Source organism: Sugiyamaella lignohabitans, chromosome D, assembly GCF_001640025.1.
Source record: "Sugiyamaella lignohabitans strain CBS 10342 chromosome D, complete sequence".
NCBI lineage: Eukaryota > Fungi > Ascomycota > Dipodascomycetes > Dipodascales > Trichomonascaceae > Sugiyamaella > Sugiyamaella lignohabitans.
The window spans coordinates 275,781-292,502 of record NC_031673.1 but is presented as its reverse complement, the minus strand read 5'-3'; the positions used below and the strand labels follow the sequence as shown (position 1 = coordinate 292,502).

At 45.9% G+C, this 16,722-nt stretch overlaps 7 protein-coding genes across 7 annotated transcripts; 6 read left to right on the top strand and 1 right to left on the bottom strand.

Annotated features, from left to right (window-relative positions):
• Position 1: 1 nt before the first annotated feature.
• Positions 2–1,240, top strand: LTV1 (Ltv1p; the record flags this gene model as incomplete). The annotated part of the gene is made up of 1 exon (XM_018881784.1): positions 2–1,240. One exon carries the CDS (start codon positions 2–4, stop codon positions 1,238–1,240), a length of 1,239 nt encoding a protein of 412 aa, XP_018736229.1.
• A 184-nt stretch (positions 1,241–1,424) lies between these two features.
• On the bottom strand, positions 1,425–5,171 carry KOG1 (Kog1p; the record flags this gene model as incomplete). The annotated part of the gene is made up of 1 exon (XM_018881783.1): positions 1,425–5,171. One exon carries the CDS (start codon positions 5,169–5,171, stop codon positions 1,425–1,427), a length of 3,747 nt encoding a protein of 1,248 aa, XP_018736228.1.
• Positions 5,172–7,197: 2,026 nt separating this feature from the next.
• Positions 7,198–8,385, top strand: MTM1 (Mtm1p; the record flags this gene model as incomplete). Its single annotated transcript, XM_018881782.1, has 1 exon — positions 7,198–8,385. One exon carries the CDS (start codon positions 7,198–7,200, stop codon positions 8,383–8,385), a length of 1,188 nt encoding a protein of 395 aa, XP_018736227.1.
• A 2,478-nt stretch (positions 8,386–10,863) lies between these two features.
• On the top strand, positions 10,864–11,352 carry AWJ20_4693 (uncharacterized protein; the record flags this gene model as incomplete). Its single annotated transcript, XM_018881781.1, has 1 exon — positions 10,864–11,352. The coding sequence occupies one exon, from the start codon at positions 10,864–10,866 to the stop codon at positions 11,350–11,352; it is 489 nt and encodes a 162-aa protein (XP_018736226.1).
• Positions 11,353–11,933: 581 nt separating this feature from the next.
• AWJ20_4692 (uncharacterized protein) lies at positions 11,934–12,398 on the top strand (the record flags this gene model as incomplete). Its single annotated transcript, XM_018881780.1, has 1 exon — positions 11,934–12,398. One exon carries the CDS (start codon positions 11,934–11,936, stop codon positions 12,396–12,398), a length of 465 nt encoding a protein of 154 aa, XP_018736225.1.
• An 822-nt stretch (positions 12,399–13,220) lies between these two features.
• Positions 13,221–14,267, top strand: AWJ20_4691 (uncharacterized protein; the record flags this gene model as incomplete). The annotated part of the gene is made up of 1 exon (XM_018881779.1): positions 13,221–14,267. The coding sequence occupies one exon, from the start codon at positions 13,221–13,223 to the stop codon at positions 14,265–14,267; it is 1,047 nt and encodes a 348-aa protein (XP_018736224.1).
• Positions 14,268–15,602: 1,335 nt separating this feature from the next.
• On the top strand, positions 15,603–16,722 carry AWJ20_4690 (uncharacterized protein; the record flags this gene model as incomplete). Its single annotated transcript, XM_018881778.1, has 2 exons — positions 15,603–15,605; positions 15,724–16,722. 2 exons carry the CDS (start codon positions 15,603–15,605, stop codon positions 16,720–16,722), a joined length of 1,002 nt encoding a protein of 333 aa, XP_018736223.1.

Sequence of the window (16,722 nt, the reverse complement as noted above, 5' to 3'; positions counted from 1 at the left end):
AATGGGTCCTAAGAGGTGGATTGATAAGAAAAAGGCCGACACTTATAGTCTGGTGTACAGATCACAGGAAGATCCGTTGATTAATGACCCGGATGCTTCTCAGAGAGTGCTGGTGAAGTTGGATAATCTGAACGATGCCAAGCAGAAACAAGAAAGAAGAGAAAGATGGGCCCCTACACCTTCATATTCTAGTACTGGGGGTGCTTCTAAAGTGCTGACGGCAGATGTTTTGGCACAAGATGAAGAGACTTTTAGAAAAGAAGGACGGCGTGATAACGAGGGTGAAGCCGCTTTGTACGGTATCGAATACGATGATAGTAAATATGATTATATGCAACACTTGAAACCCATAGGAGAGGATCCTTCAGCTGTTTATATCTCCAAGAAACCCACAAAAGAGAAACAAAGCTTTGGCAAGGACGGAAACCTGCTACTGAAATCCGACTATGCAGCTGCAAATAAAGTAAATCTACCGAGCGATGTCCTGCCATCCAAAGATACGCTTAAAAGAACATATCAAGACCAGCAGAATATTCCAGATGAGATTGCTGGTTTACAACCTGATATGGACCCGAGACTTAGAGAAGTGTTAGAAGCACTTGAAGATGAAGAATATGTGGATGACGACGAGGATGTCTTCGGTCAACTGATCTCCAGTGGCCAGAAAGAGGAGATTGAAGAAGACGAAGATGAGTGGGCTGATTATGATCCTGATCAAGATTTCAGTGGTCAAGACTACTCTGATGATGAAGCATATGATTCAGATAACGGCCGGGAAATGCCAGCCAAGCCAGCCAAGTACATGGTGACGGCGAAGGAGGGTGAAGAGGACTGGGAGACTGCATTCCGTCAGTTCAAGCTCGACCAATCGCGATCAAAAGCTCCTATTGATGGTGTCAGTGATGACGAATTCGATGAAGATAGGGACGAGGTAGGGTCTCTCTCACAAGTGCCTTCAGGAAGACGCATCACGAAAAGCGGAAGAAAGCAGAAGATTGGTGCCAAGACCGATCTTACGGGCTTCTCCATGTCCAGTTCTGCATTATTTAGAAACGACGGCTTGACCCTGCTAGATAACCGATTCGACAAAATTGAAGAGGAATACAACAATGACGACGACGAAGAGGAAGAAGCCAATGAGCCCTTTGACATGTCGAAGGAACGAGACGATCTCGAAGCCATCATGGACGACTTCCTCGACAACTATGTCGTTGAAGGTAAGAAGATGTACAAGAAATAACGAAATTGCATTATTTAATCATATTTATATAACTCATTAGCAACAGAATCCCTCTGTTGATTCAAAGTTCTCCTGCGAAGCAGGAGCAACGGGGTCTGGGGCGGAGCCCCAGCCGCCGGAGGCAGACAGGTCAATTCAAGGAGCAAAGTGAATAAATAATAATACAGTTTAAATGCTAAGTGTTTCATCGTCCGTACTTTCGGGACGGGTCGTCTGTGCAGTTGAAGACGCCGATATGGGCGTCCTGGACGTTGTTGACAGCCATGATCATACGATGAGGATGGAACGAGAGCGCCGATACTTGGGATGCTTTACTTCCAAGGCTATATCCACTAGACGGTGGTCGTACAGTAGCAACACGATTTCCATTTGTGGACCAGATACCTACTGTTTGCGAGCCTGTGGCAATAACTGGAGCATGCTCATGGACATCAATAGCACGCATTCCATTCGAGTGGGCTTGGAATGACAGAACTGGTTCATCAAGTCGGATATCCCAGAGGTACACCTGGCCGTCGGTGGATCCACTAACAAGCTCACGAGCACCACCTCTTTGCATACGAACATTAACAACCCACGACTTGTGTCTCTTCCATGTCTTGACAAGCGACTCACGAGGACCAAGTCTTCTATCATAGACTCGAATACCACCGTCACCAAAACCGGCTACAACGATGTTTCCAGCCACTTGGTCAGATGTAAGAGCAGTGACAGGACTGCCAGACCGAGCAGGGATATCGCTCGTACATAGTTCTCGCGGAGCATCCCAGACACGAATGACTCGGACATCACCACCTACTAACAAGGCTCCACGAGACTGTTGCCATTCGGCTATGAGACCACTGTTACGATGGGCTGGTAATAGATCAGTCAACACACGCCAAGAACAGGCCAGTTCAATATTCTTGACAGACTCGTAATGACGATAGATTCGAACTACACCTTCACTTGATCCCGTAAGCAGCAATGGTACATCATCCTCGTTCAAAAACTTGGCCTCGGTAATTCGAGTACCAACAGGATTGCTGTTACAAAATCGGTTGAGTTTAGTACTTTCAGTCCAGTCCCACACAGTTACACCATCTCGATCATCAACTCCCACCAGATGAGGCTCGAATTGCGCAAATTCAAGTTTGGTAGGTTGAGTCAGATTGTTAAGAAGACCGACATGTGTAGACCAACCGCCATATACAGCCATTTCCTTTTGAACTTGAGTTTCAGCAATGATATGCTCGTTACGAGACTTTCTCCATACTCGTTCAAGATACCTCTCACTGCCTGGTTCGTCAGACTCGGTGTTACACATCTGAGGTTCCTGGAAATACTCGCAGCTCCATTCAAAAAAGCCACTTGCCAAGGGAAGGACAATTTTCTTGGTGTAGTCTTTGGTCTGGTATCTAACTGGTCTAGGTCGACGGCCTACTCCGTACGCTACTGTAGTGACAGTGGGGAATGCAGACCTGGTATTTCCAAGGTTTCCAGCTCCTGCTCCAGTGCTATTGACAAAACTACCACCAAAACCTCCCCACAACGTGTTCGACCCGGATGCTGAACCATTCCCAGCTCGTCCATGTTGTGGATGTTGGTTCTGTGATTGTAGCTGTTCCTCTTCTCCACTGCCCCAAGCATATTGCTTTAAAGTATTAGCAAATGATACAGACCGTTTGAGAAGAGTTTGGGAAAACTTGGATTCTGAAGTCGGTCCATTATGAGACCCATGTCCAACCCCTGATCCAGCGACTGCTGATGGTCCCATTGATGAAACACGAGTAGCCTTGTTAGGACTGTTATTCTGGAGCTCAGGTAGATTTACCGATAATGAGCTCATTGAGTATTGTACTAGGTACTGTTCCAGCTTCTCGACCTCTGCTGAGAGTGGTGTTTTACGAAGAAGCTGGAATACATAGTCGACAACATCTTGTGCATAGTCGGCAACTTCTGGGAATGGGTCCTCAGTTAATACCAGTAGTGCCCTCCAAACTACAGTGTAGATAGATCCATGAGCAGGTGAATTTGCTCGAATATCGTCAATATTTGTCTGACTGCGGAGAATAGCCACATCTTCTTCCAGTGATGAATATGCTGCGACCAAAAATCTACTGCGATACTGTTTAACGAATTTAGAGTAGAATACTACCACTTCTCGTCGAACAATAGACGAAGCATCATTGGTTAGTGCCAGTACAGATATGGCAAACGACAGCTCCTTCTGTCGAATGTCTCCGTGCGTCAAGCCACTAGTGACAGCAGTGGCATTGATATTTGGGCTATTGGGGTTAACAGTTTCGCCATCACCGAGAAAAGTTGTCAAAGCAACGATACAAGCAGTTCGAACTTCGGGAACTGGATCATTCAACAATCTTGACAATCTGTCCAATGCTGTCTTATCTTTAACTAGTGCTTGCCATTTTGCTTCTGGATATCCATCCCATAGCTGTGAGATACAGAGAGTAGCCCATTGTCTTAATAGCGGACTTTCAAGCTCTTCAGTATGTGTCAAACAAGCTTGAAACAAATCTGGGCCCATACACAAACGCTGGCCCTGCTTGTATCCTTCACAGAACAAAGCAGTGACAAAAGCACACATGGCCAGGTGTTCGGGAACATTAATTGCATTCACCACCGGGCCGTCTTGAGGAATCAGAATATTGATAAAGTAAGCATAGCCATTTTCTTTAACTAGCTCCTGCTTAATAGCCTTGTGATCAACAGCCATGATTCGTGCCCATATAAACACCAAAACTGGCTTCAACTCCGGGGCAGGGGATTGCAGTAATTTCAAAACATATGGGAAGATACCGATGGAAAGAGCGAGATGAACTGCTTTGGGACCTAAATCAAGATACTTGCTAAGCAGAACCAGTGCTCTCAAACGATGGATTTGAGAAAGCAAGACTTGTAGCAATACCGGTAGCTGCTCAGGTGGTTTATCTAAATCAGACGATTTGTACTTGAGCCACACCTCAAACGCTGTCAACTGCTGCTCAAAAAAGTCGGAATGTTTATAGGTATATGGGACACCACCGGGTTCAGATGCCGCTTGTAACATTGGCAATTGCACTAGACAGTGGTCAACTGCCAGATCCCATGCATCCCACATTGGATGATTATGCGTATCAGGAAGTTCGGGCGATGATACTGGATGACAATTGTGGACCCTCATAATTCGCACTGCTAACAAAAAGTTACGGAACATAGCTGCCACCACCAGATCCTGTCTAAAAAGTCGTTTAAATAGTGGTCCTTCTAAGGTAGACCATGCAATAGTATCGGTAATGGCAGTGAAGATCCAATTCAACTCACCCAATGGCGTTCTTCTATCAGTGATTTTTCCCGGAATACTGAGATTGTCAAACTGACCTCGTAATAAAGGCGATTGCATGACAAACCAGCGAACTGCTATGTCAATTGGCGACGTTATGCAACAAGTGAACAGATCAGCCGGTAATTCAGGATGCATTGGAAGTACCTCGTCTGCTCGGCAAGCCGCAAGTTGAATACAGTTTTCATACGCTTCAGCAGGAGGACCATTGGGATCGGGTCCATTCTTCTTCTCATTCTCTTTTCTCTTTTCCACAAACGCATTAAAATTGTTGACAATATGACCTGCTGCATGACAGTCATAGGCATAAATACAGGGTGCTCCCAGCCACGTTTGTAAGTCATAGACAGAAACAGGTATATACTGAGTGTAGCCTCTATTAAACACCCAAATTTCACCACTTGGTGTAGGTCTTGGTACACCGTGACCATTATAATGAAATAGAATTCGCTCGTCTCGTGCACTACGTCTTAGCGACATACAAAACCGCTTAGCATCTTCAACATTAGGGTCAAGACTCTGTTTATATTTAGTTCTTGTACTCAGTGCCTCGTATTGGCTTTGAAGGGCTTTGCCAATCATTTCTAGTGATTTTTTGGGATCATTCATAGCTCCGGGATCTATCCATGCCTCAAGTTTAGCCGATGGTTGTGTCTTGATGACATCTGGAGGGTCTACACCGATATTTAAACAGAGCACAATAGCAGCTGCTACAGTCCGTTGTCTATCACGGATCCGCCATTCTGACGTCTGCTCCTCTGAATCTTTTTTCTTGGGGTTTCCAGCTGTCTCGTGACGCTTGTCTTCAAAATAGATATAGAACACCTAGAAAGTTAGTTATCTGGTTTGTTGGAAAGCCGGTATGCCGATATCCAGAGTTACGTTACTCTCCCTCTCTCTAGCCCATAGCCGAAATGTTATCATCATCAGCAGCTCGTAGGATTACATAAACATATAGTCAAAAATACAGTCAACGACCAAAAAAATGTATTTCATGCCTTGACTAATCCTGCTCTGAAATAGTAACTGTACAGTTCCAACATCAGAAAATAAGATCCTTACCTCAGCTAGCAGTGACATATAGTGCTCTGATTCATAATCAGCAGCGAATCCATGGCGTACCACTGTGTTATATGGTGGGTTTGGATGCGGTCTTGTGAGTGTATTTGTGGAAGAAGTAGTTGATACATTTGAACCAGCTGGTGGTTCACCTTCATGGGAAACATGACCATTGGTATGGCCATTGCCGTTGGTGTGTGATTTATTATAAATAGCCATGTGTCCATTTCCATGACCATTGACAAAACCATTTACTATAGAAGATTCCAAACTTTGTGATGGTCCGGAGCCTTGTGTACCGCTACCATCATTATTCGTACTTGTATTCATGTTCATGTTGTTTCCATTACTGATACTCCGATTGATATTATCATGTGGGTGATGCGATCCGTGGCCATTTGCCGGACCAGAACCGCTATTTGAATTCCAGGTCTGCCACAAAGTCATTGGTTGATAACCACAGGGTCACCAATATCGATCAGAGGCAGTCTGTTCAGGTCCTACTATCACACCCAGTCAAGGTTATTGTTATTGCACTCCTGGTCACCTGCCCGTATCTATCGGCATCATCACCGGGTAACTGTAGCCGCTGGAGCGGAGCGCCTTCTCCAGTGCCGTGCCTCGGACAGAGGGTTCGAGGTTCAAACTTGGACTTAATTGGTCCTATGTTTAACTCAGTTTACTAGATTTAAGAAGTAGTAAAGGGAATTATTAAAACCATGGATTCTGGATTCAAAGTTTGGATAGTGTTGGGCTCGGGTGGAAGAAATCTCAGAATTACACCCGCATTCATGTGGCCTGTGGCCGAATGGTTCACTTAGGTCGCTGTCAGTTATGTCGAGATCCGTAAATTACCAGACTTTAAATTTCTGATTAAATTCTATACAAAAGGCTTTATTGAGAGAGAGGAAGAAGCTTAGAACAGGACTCCAACAGCCAGATAGTTCACCAGACAGAGTCAAATACAAGAATAAAATATTATATGGACTTGGACATTTCATTCTAAAATAGCAAATGTTAGTGCTCCGGTGAAAAACAATGGCTCCGCCCTATCGATAATTAATTATATTTATTGGCGGTAGAATATTGACAAACTGGAGACATGGAAAACTACCCCTGAGTTATCTAATTGCAGATTACCGTTATACGGCTGGATAGGCGCCTAAACTGCCGTCGGTAATCGGCGGTTAGCTAAGGTTCGGAAGAGAAACTAGGTCTATAAGCTCCATTTATCATCCGATATACTCTTATCCCAGTCATGAAACATCTTGTGAGCTCTATCCATATCTTATAAATTCACTGTAAACTTTTAGATTAGAAATATCAACCGGGGATACTCTCCCACGGCAGTAACAATTGTGGGTTAGGTGAGAAGAATTATCAGATCCCCTAACCGCGATCCAGATCGTGACAAAATATCGGCGGCTAGAAAGTATATTTATGTTATAAATTACATGGATCGATTTGACCTGACACGACAATACCAGGTATATCGTAAAGTATGTCATCAGGGGCGAATCTGAGTGGCCCGGTGGTCGATGGGCACAGCCACCACAAAATCACTATTTATCAGAAAATGGTGGCGGCGTGTTCCGGATCATTGCTGACATCGGTCGTGGTTACTCCGTTTGATGTGGTAAGAGTAAGAATGCAACAACAAAGTGCTTTTCCTATGGTGGATTTCATTGATTTGGCAAAGAATAAAGTTGCAAATGCTAGTAATAAAGGAGTCGAGATCAGTTACAAAGCGGCGGCTGGACAAGTTCGAAATAATCTATCCAAGGTTGCTGTTTCTTCATTAGAAAGCCTGAGACTGTCTTCTTCGACAGGTGTAGCAGCAGCAGAAATGGCCGTCAAATCTTTCCCAATCACACAGATCCCCAGTGGAGTAGGCGTCACTACGTGCTGTAAAGATGTGTTTTGGTTTCCTAGTACCATCGATTATTGTGTGGCATCTCAGCTTGAAATTTCAACCTCATGTGCTGTAGACGAGACTAAGATGAATCGTCTTAATGGAACCTGGGATGGATTTCGCAAAATAGTAGCCGGAGAAGGATTACCAGCCTTATGGAGAGGTCTGTCTTTAACTTTGTTAATGTCAGTTCCCTCAAATGTTGTTTATTTCATTGCTTATGAATATATGAGAGACAATTCACCACTCTCTGAATCGACCATTCTCAACCCTTTAATATGTGGTGGGTTGGCTAGATCTTTATCTGCTACCGTAGTTTCACCCATCGAACTGGTAAAAACAAGACTACAGTCAGCCAAGGGTCCTGATGCTGTACAGGTAGTCACAAAAGGTGTGCGAGAAATGGTTGCTACTCAAGGATTCTCTTCGCTGTGGAGAGGATTGGTATTAACACTTTGGAGAGATGTACCCTTTTCAAGTATTTATTGGGCATGTGTCGAGTTTATTCGAGCAGAGTTAGCACAGACGCATTATTTTAGAGATCAAAAATCAGATTCCAGCACCTTCTCACAAGCATTTATTGCGGGGTCTGTGGGTGGATCGATTGCTGCTATTCTGACTACACCCTTTGACGTTGGCAAGACTCGTCGTCAAATCGGACATCATGCATCTTCGTCATCGAGCATGGGCATGCTTCCATTCATGATGAAAATTTTGAAAACAGAAGGTGTTGGTGCTCTGTATGTCGGAGCAATTCCACGCATTTTAAAAGTATCCCCTGCTTGTGCAATTATGATATCGTCATATGAAATGGGTAAAAAGTTCTTTGCCCGCGACAACAACGCTTTATAGAGTTGTCAAGCATGAGTTTTGCATTAATTTATTTATAAAGCATCGTTTCGATGCTACTTAGAGTGTTGTATATAATATAAAAAAAATGTATATCTATTTAATCTATTCAAATGGACTTTTTTTTTGTAGTTGTATGTTGTATACTATTGGTATCTATCCAGGACCGTGTAGTCGTTATTTTCGGATCTAAAAGTACTCGGTTTCAATACTACCGCCGTTCGATAGCGCTCTGTTTGTGTGGGAATCAGACTGATATGCTTTGGTGGTGGTGGTGGTTCTATATCTCTCATCTGGTTTCATATACTGGTCATTGTTCTGACACACGTTACTTGGTTCGGAAGTGGGGAAATTTATAGGCGAAACAACATCATCATTACCATCGTTGTGAGAATCGTCCTCGCCATTATTAGACCATACTGTTGATCTCATAACCGCCTCCATATGCTTTTCTACTGCTTCTGGTGCCTTTTGTAAACCGATATCATCAAGAGCAGATAAGAAACTCTGAAGCGTCTGGTCTCCAAATCCATCTTTCGACTCAGTACATTCAGCAGCAGTAGCAGATCCATGCAATTCAAAGCCCGCGAATGGCGATTGGTTCAACTGTTTACTACCACTATTCCCACTGGCATTTCTTGTCCGCACATCCTGTAACCAATGATTCAGATACAGTGATCCTGAGGAACAGCTAATAGATGAGCTGTCAAAGCCGATATTATCCTGATGGTCAGAAGAGCCGGGAACTCTTCTAGGCGACAAAGATAAACTACTGCTCTCAGCAACCTCTAGACCAGCTGTAGTACTCCCTGCAGATTTTGCAAATACACATTTTTCAATATTACCAGCAGGACTGTCCTTAATCCCATCAATAATTGTAAGTGCAGCACTTAATGGGTCTTTATTTTTCTCGTTGACAATAAAAATATGCTGGAAAAACATGTCGGCGCACTTCTTAATAATTTTAAATGCTGAATTGGTGAACCCTTCCTCATATTTCTCCACTCTTGTTTTAAGATAATCGACTCGTCCCTCTAGTTTCATGATCTCCACGTTCGTCTTGTTCTTCTTATAAAGAGCCCGATGATATTGGTGCTCAGCACGTAATAAATCACAAGCTGCCTTGAACTTCAACTCTTCCTCTGCTTTCAACTTCTCTAACAACGAAACCACCTGCAGAACTCTACTGGACGAGGACTGATCTCTACTCCAAAGCTCTAAACCTGGGTTAGTAACATGATCCCTCACATGCCTCCGGCGGCTGGGGCTCCGCCCCAGACCCCGTGGCTCCTGCTTCGCAGGAGACTGCTAGGATAGTAGACCAGAACTCAATCGTATCAAAAAAAGCAGTCATCAATTTGGGATTAAACATACCTTGAGTGGAATCACACAGATCAAGCACAAATCGTCTCGTCAGAGGGTCTGCGAGAGTCGTAGTCCACTCGCGAAGCTGGTCTGCTACAACCTGCTGCTTTTCAACTGTAATATTGTGCGCTCTGATTGCATCATTGATACTACTAAGAACCGCTTGCAAATTATCGACCTTTCTTCTGCCCCAGAACCGGTTTGCTAAATAGGAAGTTCTCAAGTGTGGTCTTTTGGCATCAATATAAGAACAGAACGATGCCCATTCTGAGTAGTTCCGAGAATTTCTACTTCACTGGTTAGTTTATGATGATAAATTGCCTCCGGCAGCTGGGGGGCTCTGCCCCAGACGCCGTGGCTAGCTTCGCTCGGTGTTGCTGGGTTCTAATCCTGACTTACTCACGGGGTACCATTTTAGTAAACTTCCTGCTTGAGTCCTTGCTCTGCCAATGTTTAAAGGCAAAAATTCACTTATTGAATGTGTGCTTGTTCTTTTTCTTGGTGTGTTTGCAACTGGAAATGCCATCTAATGTAAACAAATGCATGCAGGGTCCCTGCATCATGCATGCATATGAACAATCACTTATTAAAATACCGATAAAGTACTCCAAATCAGCCGCCAGGGTACAAATTTGACCCAGAGATCTCACTTGGGATCACCGGATGGTTTTGTGAAACTCATCAAAATTTGTAAAAGAAAGTCGCCAGATGCTTTTTTAACGAATGAAGTCACGACTGTTGTACGGTCAGGGGCCTCACAGAATATTCCAGTCATACAGCCGCACGTTCTTCTTGGAATTACTTACTTATCACCTCTGCATGCTGATATTATTACTTATAAAGCACACTTTCACTTCAGGTTCATCTTCAAATTTCAACCTATTATTTATTTATTCTTATTTATAGAAATGGCCTCTGACGCAGAACTTCTAGATCAAATAGCGAGGCTGGCAGGTAAGACGGATCAATAAACGATTCGAGAATCATCGAGTAAAATTCGTAACACAAATACTAACATGCTTTATAGGAGCCATCAATCGCCACAAGAACGCCAGACAGGCATTAGGTGGTGGAGGAAATCCAACTGGCGACCAGGGAGTTCATAAAAATTCACATATGACTCGACCATATCACTCAAATTCGTATCGAGGAAGAGGATCAGGATATCGAGGTGGCTATCGTGGAGCACACCGTGGAGGTTATCATCATCATCAGAGTACAGGACCAACACATCAGTGGAAAAGAGTAGAAGAGTCTTCGTCACAAACAACATCTTCAACAACAACCAGTGGCGGTACCGGTATTTCTACAGGTTCGAATACGACGTCAGCAACTTCATCGACCCCGATCAAGGCGCCAAAACCAGTAGCTAATAGTGATGGTACCGTCGACATAGGAGGAGTCAAGTATAGAACGGCCAAAAATGGATCGAAACTGATTCGAGTAGACCCTTCAGAGCAACCTAAAGAATCCACACCCCGCAAAACGACAATCCAGGGAGTTTCCTATGTTCGAACTAAATCAGGGAACTTACTGCGAAAGAACCCACTTTCCAACGACAGGTGCGTAGATCATTCACTAACATATTATCTCGCTTGTTTTTAAATCGGAACTAGCTTTTTTCTACGTTTATTTGATTGATAAGTGCACTGAAACTAGAAATGATAAAACATTTTAATCGAGTCAGTCATGTCATACAACCACCCCTACCAAGTGCTACTACCAAGTGCTACTACCAGTGCTACTATGTGGACTTCATCTTTCTGTACGCATATCATGGATGTCATGAAATGATAGAAACCACATAGAAAGGGCAGGGACGACAGAAATATGAACACCAGTTAAAATAACAAGCGAGAAATACCGCTCCAAGAACATACTAACAAACTTATAGATACGACAAGAACTGCATTTATTTCACTAAAACAGGTAAGCGAAAACCTTTTATAGAAACTGAAGGAAACGAGACAGTGATACTAACAACTCACACAGGTACCTGTGTTAATGGCAAGTCGTGCCGGTATAAACACGATCCTAACCACGTTCGTATTTGCAAGAACTACTTGACGAGCGGATGCAATGACCCGTCGTGCACTCTGAGCCATAACCCTACTGCACATAATTCTCCACTGTGTGTGCATTTCCTGAGAGGCAACTGTACTAGAGAGAACTGTAAATTCTCACACATGAAGGTAGCACCAGGTGCCCTAGTCTGTAGATGGTTTGCACTCGACGGTTACTGCGACACAGGAGACAAGTGCGACAAGAGACATGTGTTTGAGTGTCCGGACTTTGAAGCGACAGGCCAGTGTCATCGCAAAAAGTGTCCACTCAAACATATCCTCCGAGCCAAAGAAGAGGGCAAGTTCGAGACGCACGACGTGACCAATACCACTGAAGACTCTTCGTTACCCATAGATCTTGACGCAGTTATAGACATGATAAACGCGGAAGACGAATCACCCGACGATGACAGCGATAACGACGAATCCGAAAACGACGACGATGGCTCCAATGACGACGAGTCGGGTTCGGACGACGACGACTCTGCCGACGACGTGAGCTCAGACGACTCAGACGTAATGCAGTGGGACTTCACCCACAACAACCACCTGCCCGACGACGACAACGAAGACTTTATAAGCATATAACACCCTATCTAGCTCCGTAGACCCAATAGAACCCATTCCCACACCTCAGAGGGGGGACCTGCCTCCGGCGGCTGGGGCTCCGCCCCAGACCCTGGTTGCTCCTGCTTCGCAGGAGTTGCCCAGGGACCCCCACGAGAACGACTCGAGCGAAGCGAGAGGAGCCACGGGGTCTGGGGCAGAGCCCCAGCCGCCGGAGGCATACCCCACCCTCCAGCAGACCCCCTGAAATGTCACGTGATGAAACGATCTGAAAAGTTCCACGCGGGAGGTGCATGTGAGAGGTGCCGTTTGTTGGAGTGGATCGAGGAGGACTTGTTTGAGAGTGTACACCACTGAATTTTCACCTGCCGGTTTGAAATTGTACTTGGAAGGCGATTGACGTGAAATGAGAAGCGGATTTTTTGTTGCTGGCGCTGCTCTTTTGAGTGCAGGGCTTGTTTTTGCTGCTGATGACGAGTTCAAAGCCTATGTTCCCTCTGGTTCAGGCAACGTCGCAGCCAGCTCCATTGCCGGTGCTGACACTTTTGCACCCACTTCGGCTCCTCATCCGTAAGTTTTTGGGGATGGGAACTGCCTCCGGCGGCTGGGGCTCTGCCCCAGACCCCGTGGCTCCTCTCGCTTCGCTCGAGTCGTTTCGTTGGGGGTCGCCTGCTGAAACTCCTGCGAAGCAGGAGCAACCAGGGTCTGGGGCGGAGCCCCAGCCGCCGGAGGCAGTCTCCCTCGTGTAAGTTTTGGAGCTAACAGGAGATTAGTATTTTGGGTTTTTTGAGTAACACTTTTTTTTCGGCGAATGAGCCAATTGATCCTGAGGTGTGGAACAGTATGGGTCCTTTGCAAAGAGCCAGGGTGTATGATTGGAGCAAGGAGTTTTTGATTGTTCTTTCCATCATGGGATATGTGGTTCTGCATTTCCTGGGACTTCGTGTCAATCAGGGTAAAGTGTCGAGTTGGATCAAGGCCCATCTTGACGTTCTGCAGACCCAATTCTACCAGGTGGGTCCTAAACCCAACATCACGTCGACCAAGTCTATTGACTATATCGTCACTGATGGAGCTACTGCTTATAACACCTATGCCACAGGTCGTGTCAATGTATCTCATGTTCTTGCCAAGTTCCGTTTATTGGGACGTCAGAATTTCATCACTTTGTCTATGGAATACTTCACCTCGATCTTTTTACAGGGATTCAACCCTCGTGACCAGATCGATGTTGTCATTACTCCTTCCGACCCTGCTGCTATTGATCCTTTTGTGTTTGCTGTTGTTAATAAGGAAAACATGAGCCGATCCAGAGACCAGAACTACTTTTTGTCGATTACTCGTACTGTTGATTCTGACAAGCTTCCTCCTAGTTTCACTTTTATGACTGAGAGTGCCGAGGTCACTGATACTGTTGTTGAGCTTGCCAAGGAGTTTTTCCAAGCTCTTGAGACCCCTGGTGTCGAGAAAGTGCTTGAATACTTTGCCATTACCGACCAACAACCTACTGCTCCTCTTTCATTGAAGGATCTCGAGCCCAAGACTAAACTCTACCTTTCACTCAAATTCCCCTCTAACAAGGAACAATCCGAGCTTTCGGCCCGTATTCTGAACTCTGCCATCAACCTTGTGGACATTCTTGTTGCCAAGAAGACCTGGAGACCTGAGGTCGCTAAGAAGATCAAGGCCACTCGTGACGCCGAGATCAAGAAGGTACAAAAGGCACTTGACCTCATTAAGGCCGAGGAACTTGCTCAAAAGAAGACCGAGGCCCTGCGTGAAAAGAAGGCCGCTCTTGCCAAACTCAGTCCCGAGGAGCAGAAGAAGCTCGACCAGAAGTCGAAAGAGAAGGAGCAACGCAAGCTCCGCAGCAAGCAAATCAGACGCTAGTCCCCTTAACACTCTCTTGTAAAATAATGTACTTTCTACGTAGTCTTCTGGGGGCGCTGCCTCCGGCGGCTGGGGCTCCGCCCCAGACCCCGTGGCTCCTGCTTCGCAGGAGATGGCTGGGCTCGAGAACGGGTGGTGTGTGCCTCCGGCGGCTGGGGCTCTGCCCCAGACCCCGTGGCTCCTGCTTCGCAGGAGTTGGCTGCGACCGTCGAGCAAACACAAGCTTCGTGAAGTGGTCAGTCCACCGAAAATTGTGAAATAACCAGTCGACGAAAGCTCGCGAAGCGAGCACAACGGGGTCTGGGGCAGCGCCCCAGCCGCCGGAGGCACCACCCTCACCCCCAAAAAAAGCACGCGGAGCGAGCACCACGGGGTCTGGGGCAGAGCCCCAGCAGCCGGAGGCATGATCACACGAGAAAGAAGAAAAGAAACAAAATAAATAGAGGAGTTATGCAGAGCTTTTGAGCACCAGGATGACAGAGTCGCCGCGGAGGAACATTTTGCTGATGAACCGGTCTTTATTGACAGGCTTGCCCTTCTTGCCTTTGGCGTTGCGAGGGGTCTCGGTCCACATTTCTTTGACGTTTTCAAGAACCATGTTCGAATGGCGGTCAAACGCTTTTACACGGGCGAGCAGTTTTTTATTGTTTCGACATGAGATCAGGACCTGACTGTGGTTCTGAACCGCCGACTGGAGCACCGACAGCGGGCCGTGGCTGAACTCGTATTCCTCGAGCTTAGCTAGCTCTACATCAGTCAGCTCGGATCGCGGACGCCCTACAAGTTCCCTGAAACACGTTAGTTACTGGTCGAACCCCCCAACAGGTGCAATTGCTACTTACGACATCTTCAATCTATGGCAATATTAATCGTATTCTGGTGAACTTCCTGGCAATGTCGCAGATCTGCTTTTATCCTCCCGGCCGGGTAACACACTTGGGGAGGGGGGTGCTGACTCCGGTGGCTGGGGCTCCGCCCCAGACCCTGGTTGCTCCTGCTTCGCAGGAGTTGGCCGGGACCGGAGACGGAAACGACTCGAGCGGAGCGAGAGGAGCAGCGGGGTCTGGGGCGGAGCCCCAGCCGCCGGAGGCAGGAGGGGACCTGAGATCTTCAGGGTCCTGCAGCCGTGCTGAAAAAATATATGCTGCATGCAGTGGATCAAAGGTTCGAGGGTCGGTTTTATTTTGATAAGGAACTTGGCACGGAACGAGGTCGAAGTTTGTGGTTTGGAGAGTTATTTGGGGATAGAATGAGTGTAAGTGGGTGTGATTTGTGGGGGGTTGAGGGGGGTTTTGGCGGGTTTGGAGGGTGCTTTGAGCGGTTTGAAGGGTGAGGATGGTCTGGATCGGGTACTAACTGGTCGTAGAAATCTACTCTGTCGCTGTGTATTCCCTCGTCGACAATTGGACCGGGTGTGTGCCGGTCGCAGCAGCAGGCCAGTCATATCGCGCATCAGATTGCCAGAGCTGCTGTTTTATATGGGGCGAGCGAGATAGTCATTTTCGACGTTGCAAATGTGTCAGGTAGCGATGCTGTGGATCAGGATGGAGATACTGTTGTTAGTGATTCGGTGGTAGAAAAGCCAAAGAAGGTTGTGTTTGATGAAGCGGGAGAGAGTTCGGAATCTAAAAAGGACGCTAAGAAGGAGTCTGAGGGACCGTCGCCCGAATGCATTAGATTGGCATCGTTATTACAGTATTATATTACACCCAGCTATTTACGGAACTTGTTATTTACAGATTTGAAGCCTCTGCAGTATGCTAAGAAACTGCCCAAGATCCCAGGATTGCCGTTTCTGAGTCATAGTAGCAGCCAGTTTCTGGAAGGACTGACTGTAGCTGGCAAACTGCCTCGATCAGCTACTGGCGGAGTAAAGAAGAAGAAGGGTTCTCGTAAATCAAAGAAGCAATTACAATTAGAAGCATCCACTGAATATGTCCAGATCGGAGAACAAAATGTGCTTAAATTAGATAATCAAAGAGTGCCGCTAGGTACGCGAGTCACTGTCGATACAAAGTCCAAGAAGGTTGTCTCGCCCAAAGATGCATACACGTCGAGCTCGGGCGTTCTGTTTACGAATAAAGATAGTTTTGGCTATACAGTTCGAATTGCCAAGACTTTTGGTAAAATATTTTCTGAATCCATATACCCTGGTGGATACACGTATACTGCCTATGTTCCCAGTGAGGAGTTTGTAGCCTCATCTGCCACTGCTTATGAACCAATTCGTCCGATTGTCGATAAAAAGGGTACTATTTTTGATGGCGCTAAAAGCAGTAGCCATATTTTATTAGTTTATGGACGGTGGGCTGATGTCAATAAAGCAGTGCAGAACGACAAGGAAGAGCTTAATGAGCTTGATGATGCAACGGGAATTTTCGACGGCCGATTTGCTATCCGAGCTAGTGGTCGCACTGAAGACGCTATTTTAATTTCACTCGCTCAGCTCGAGTAG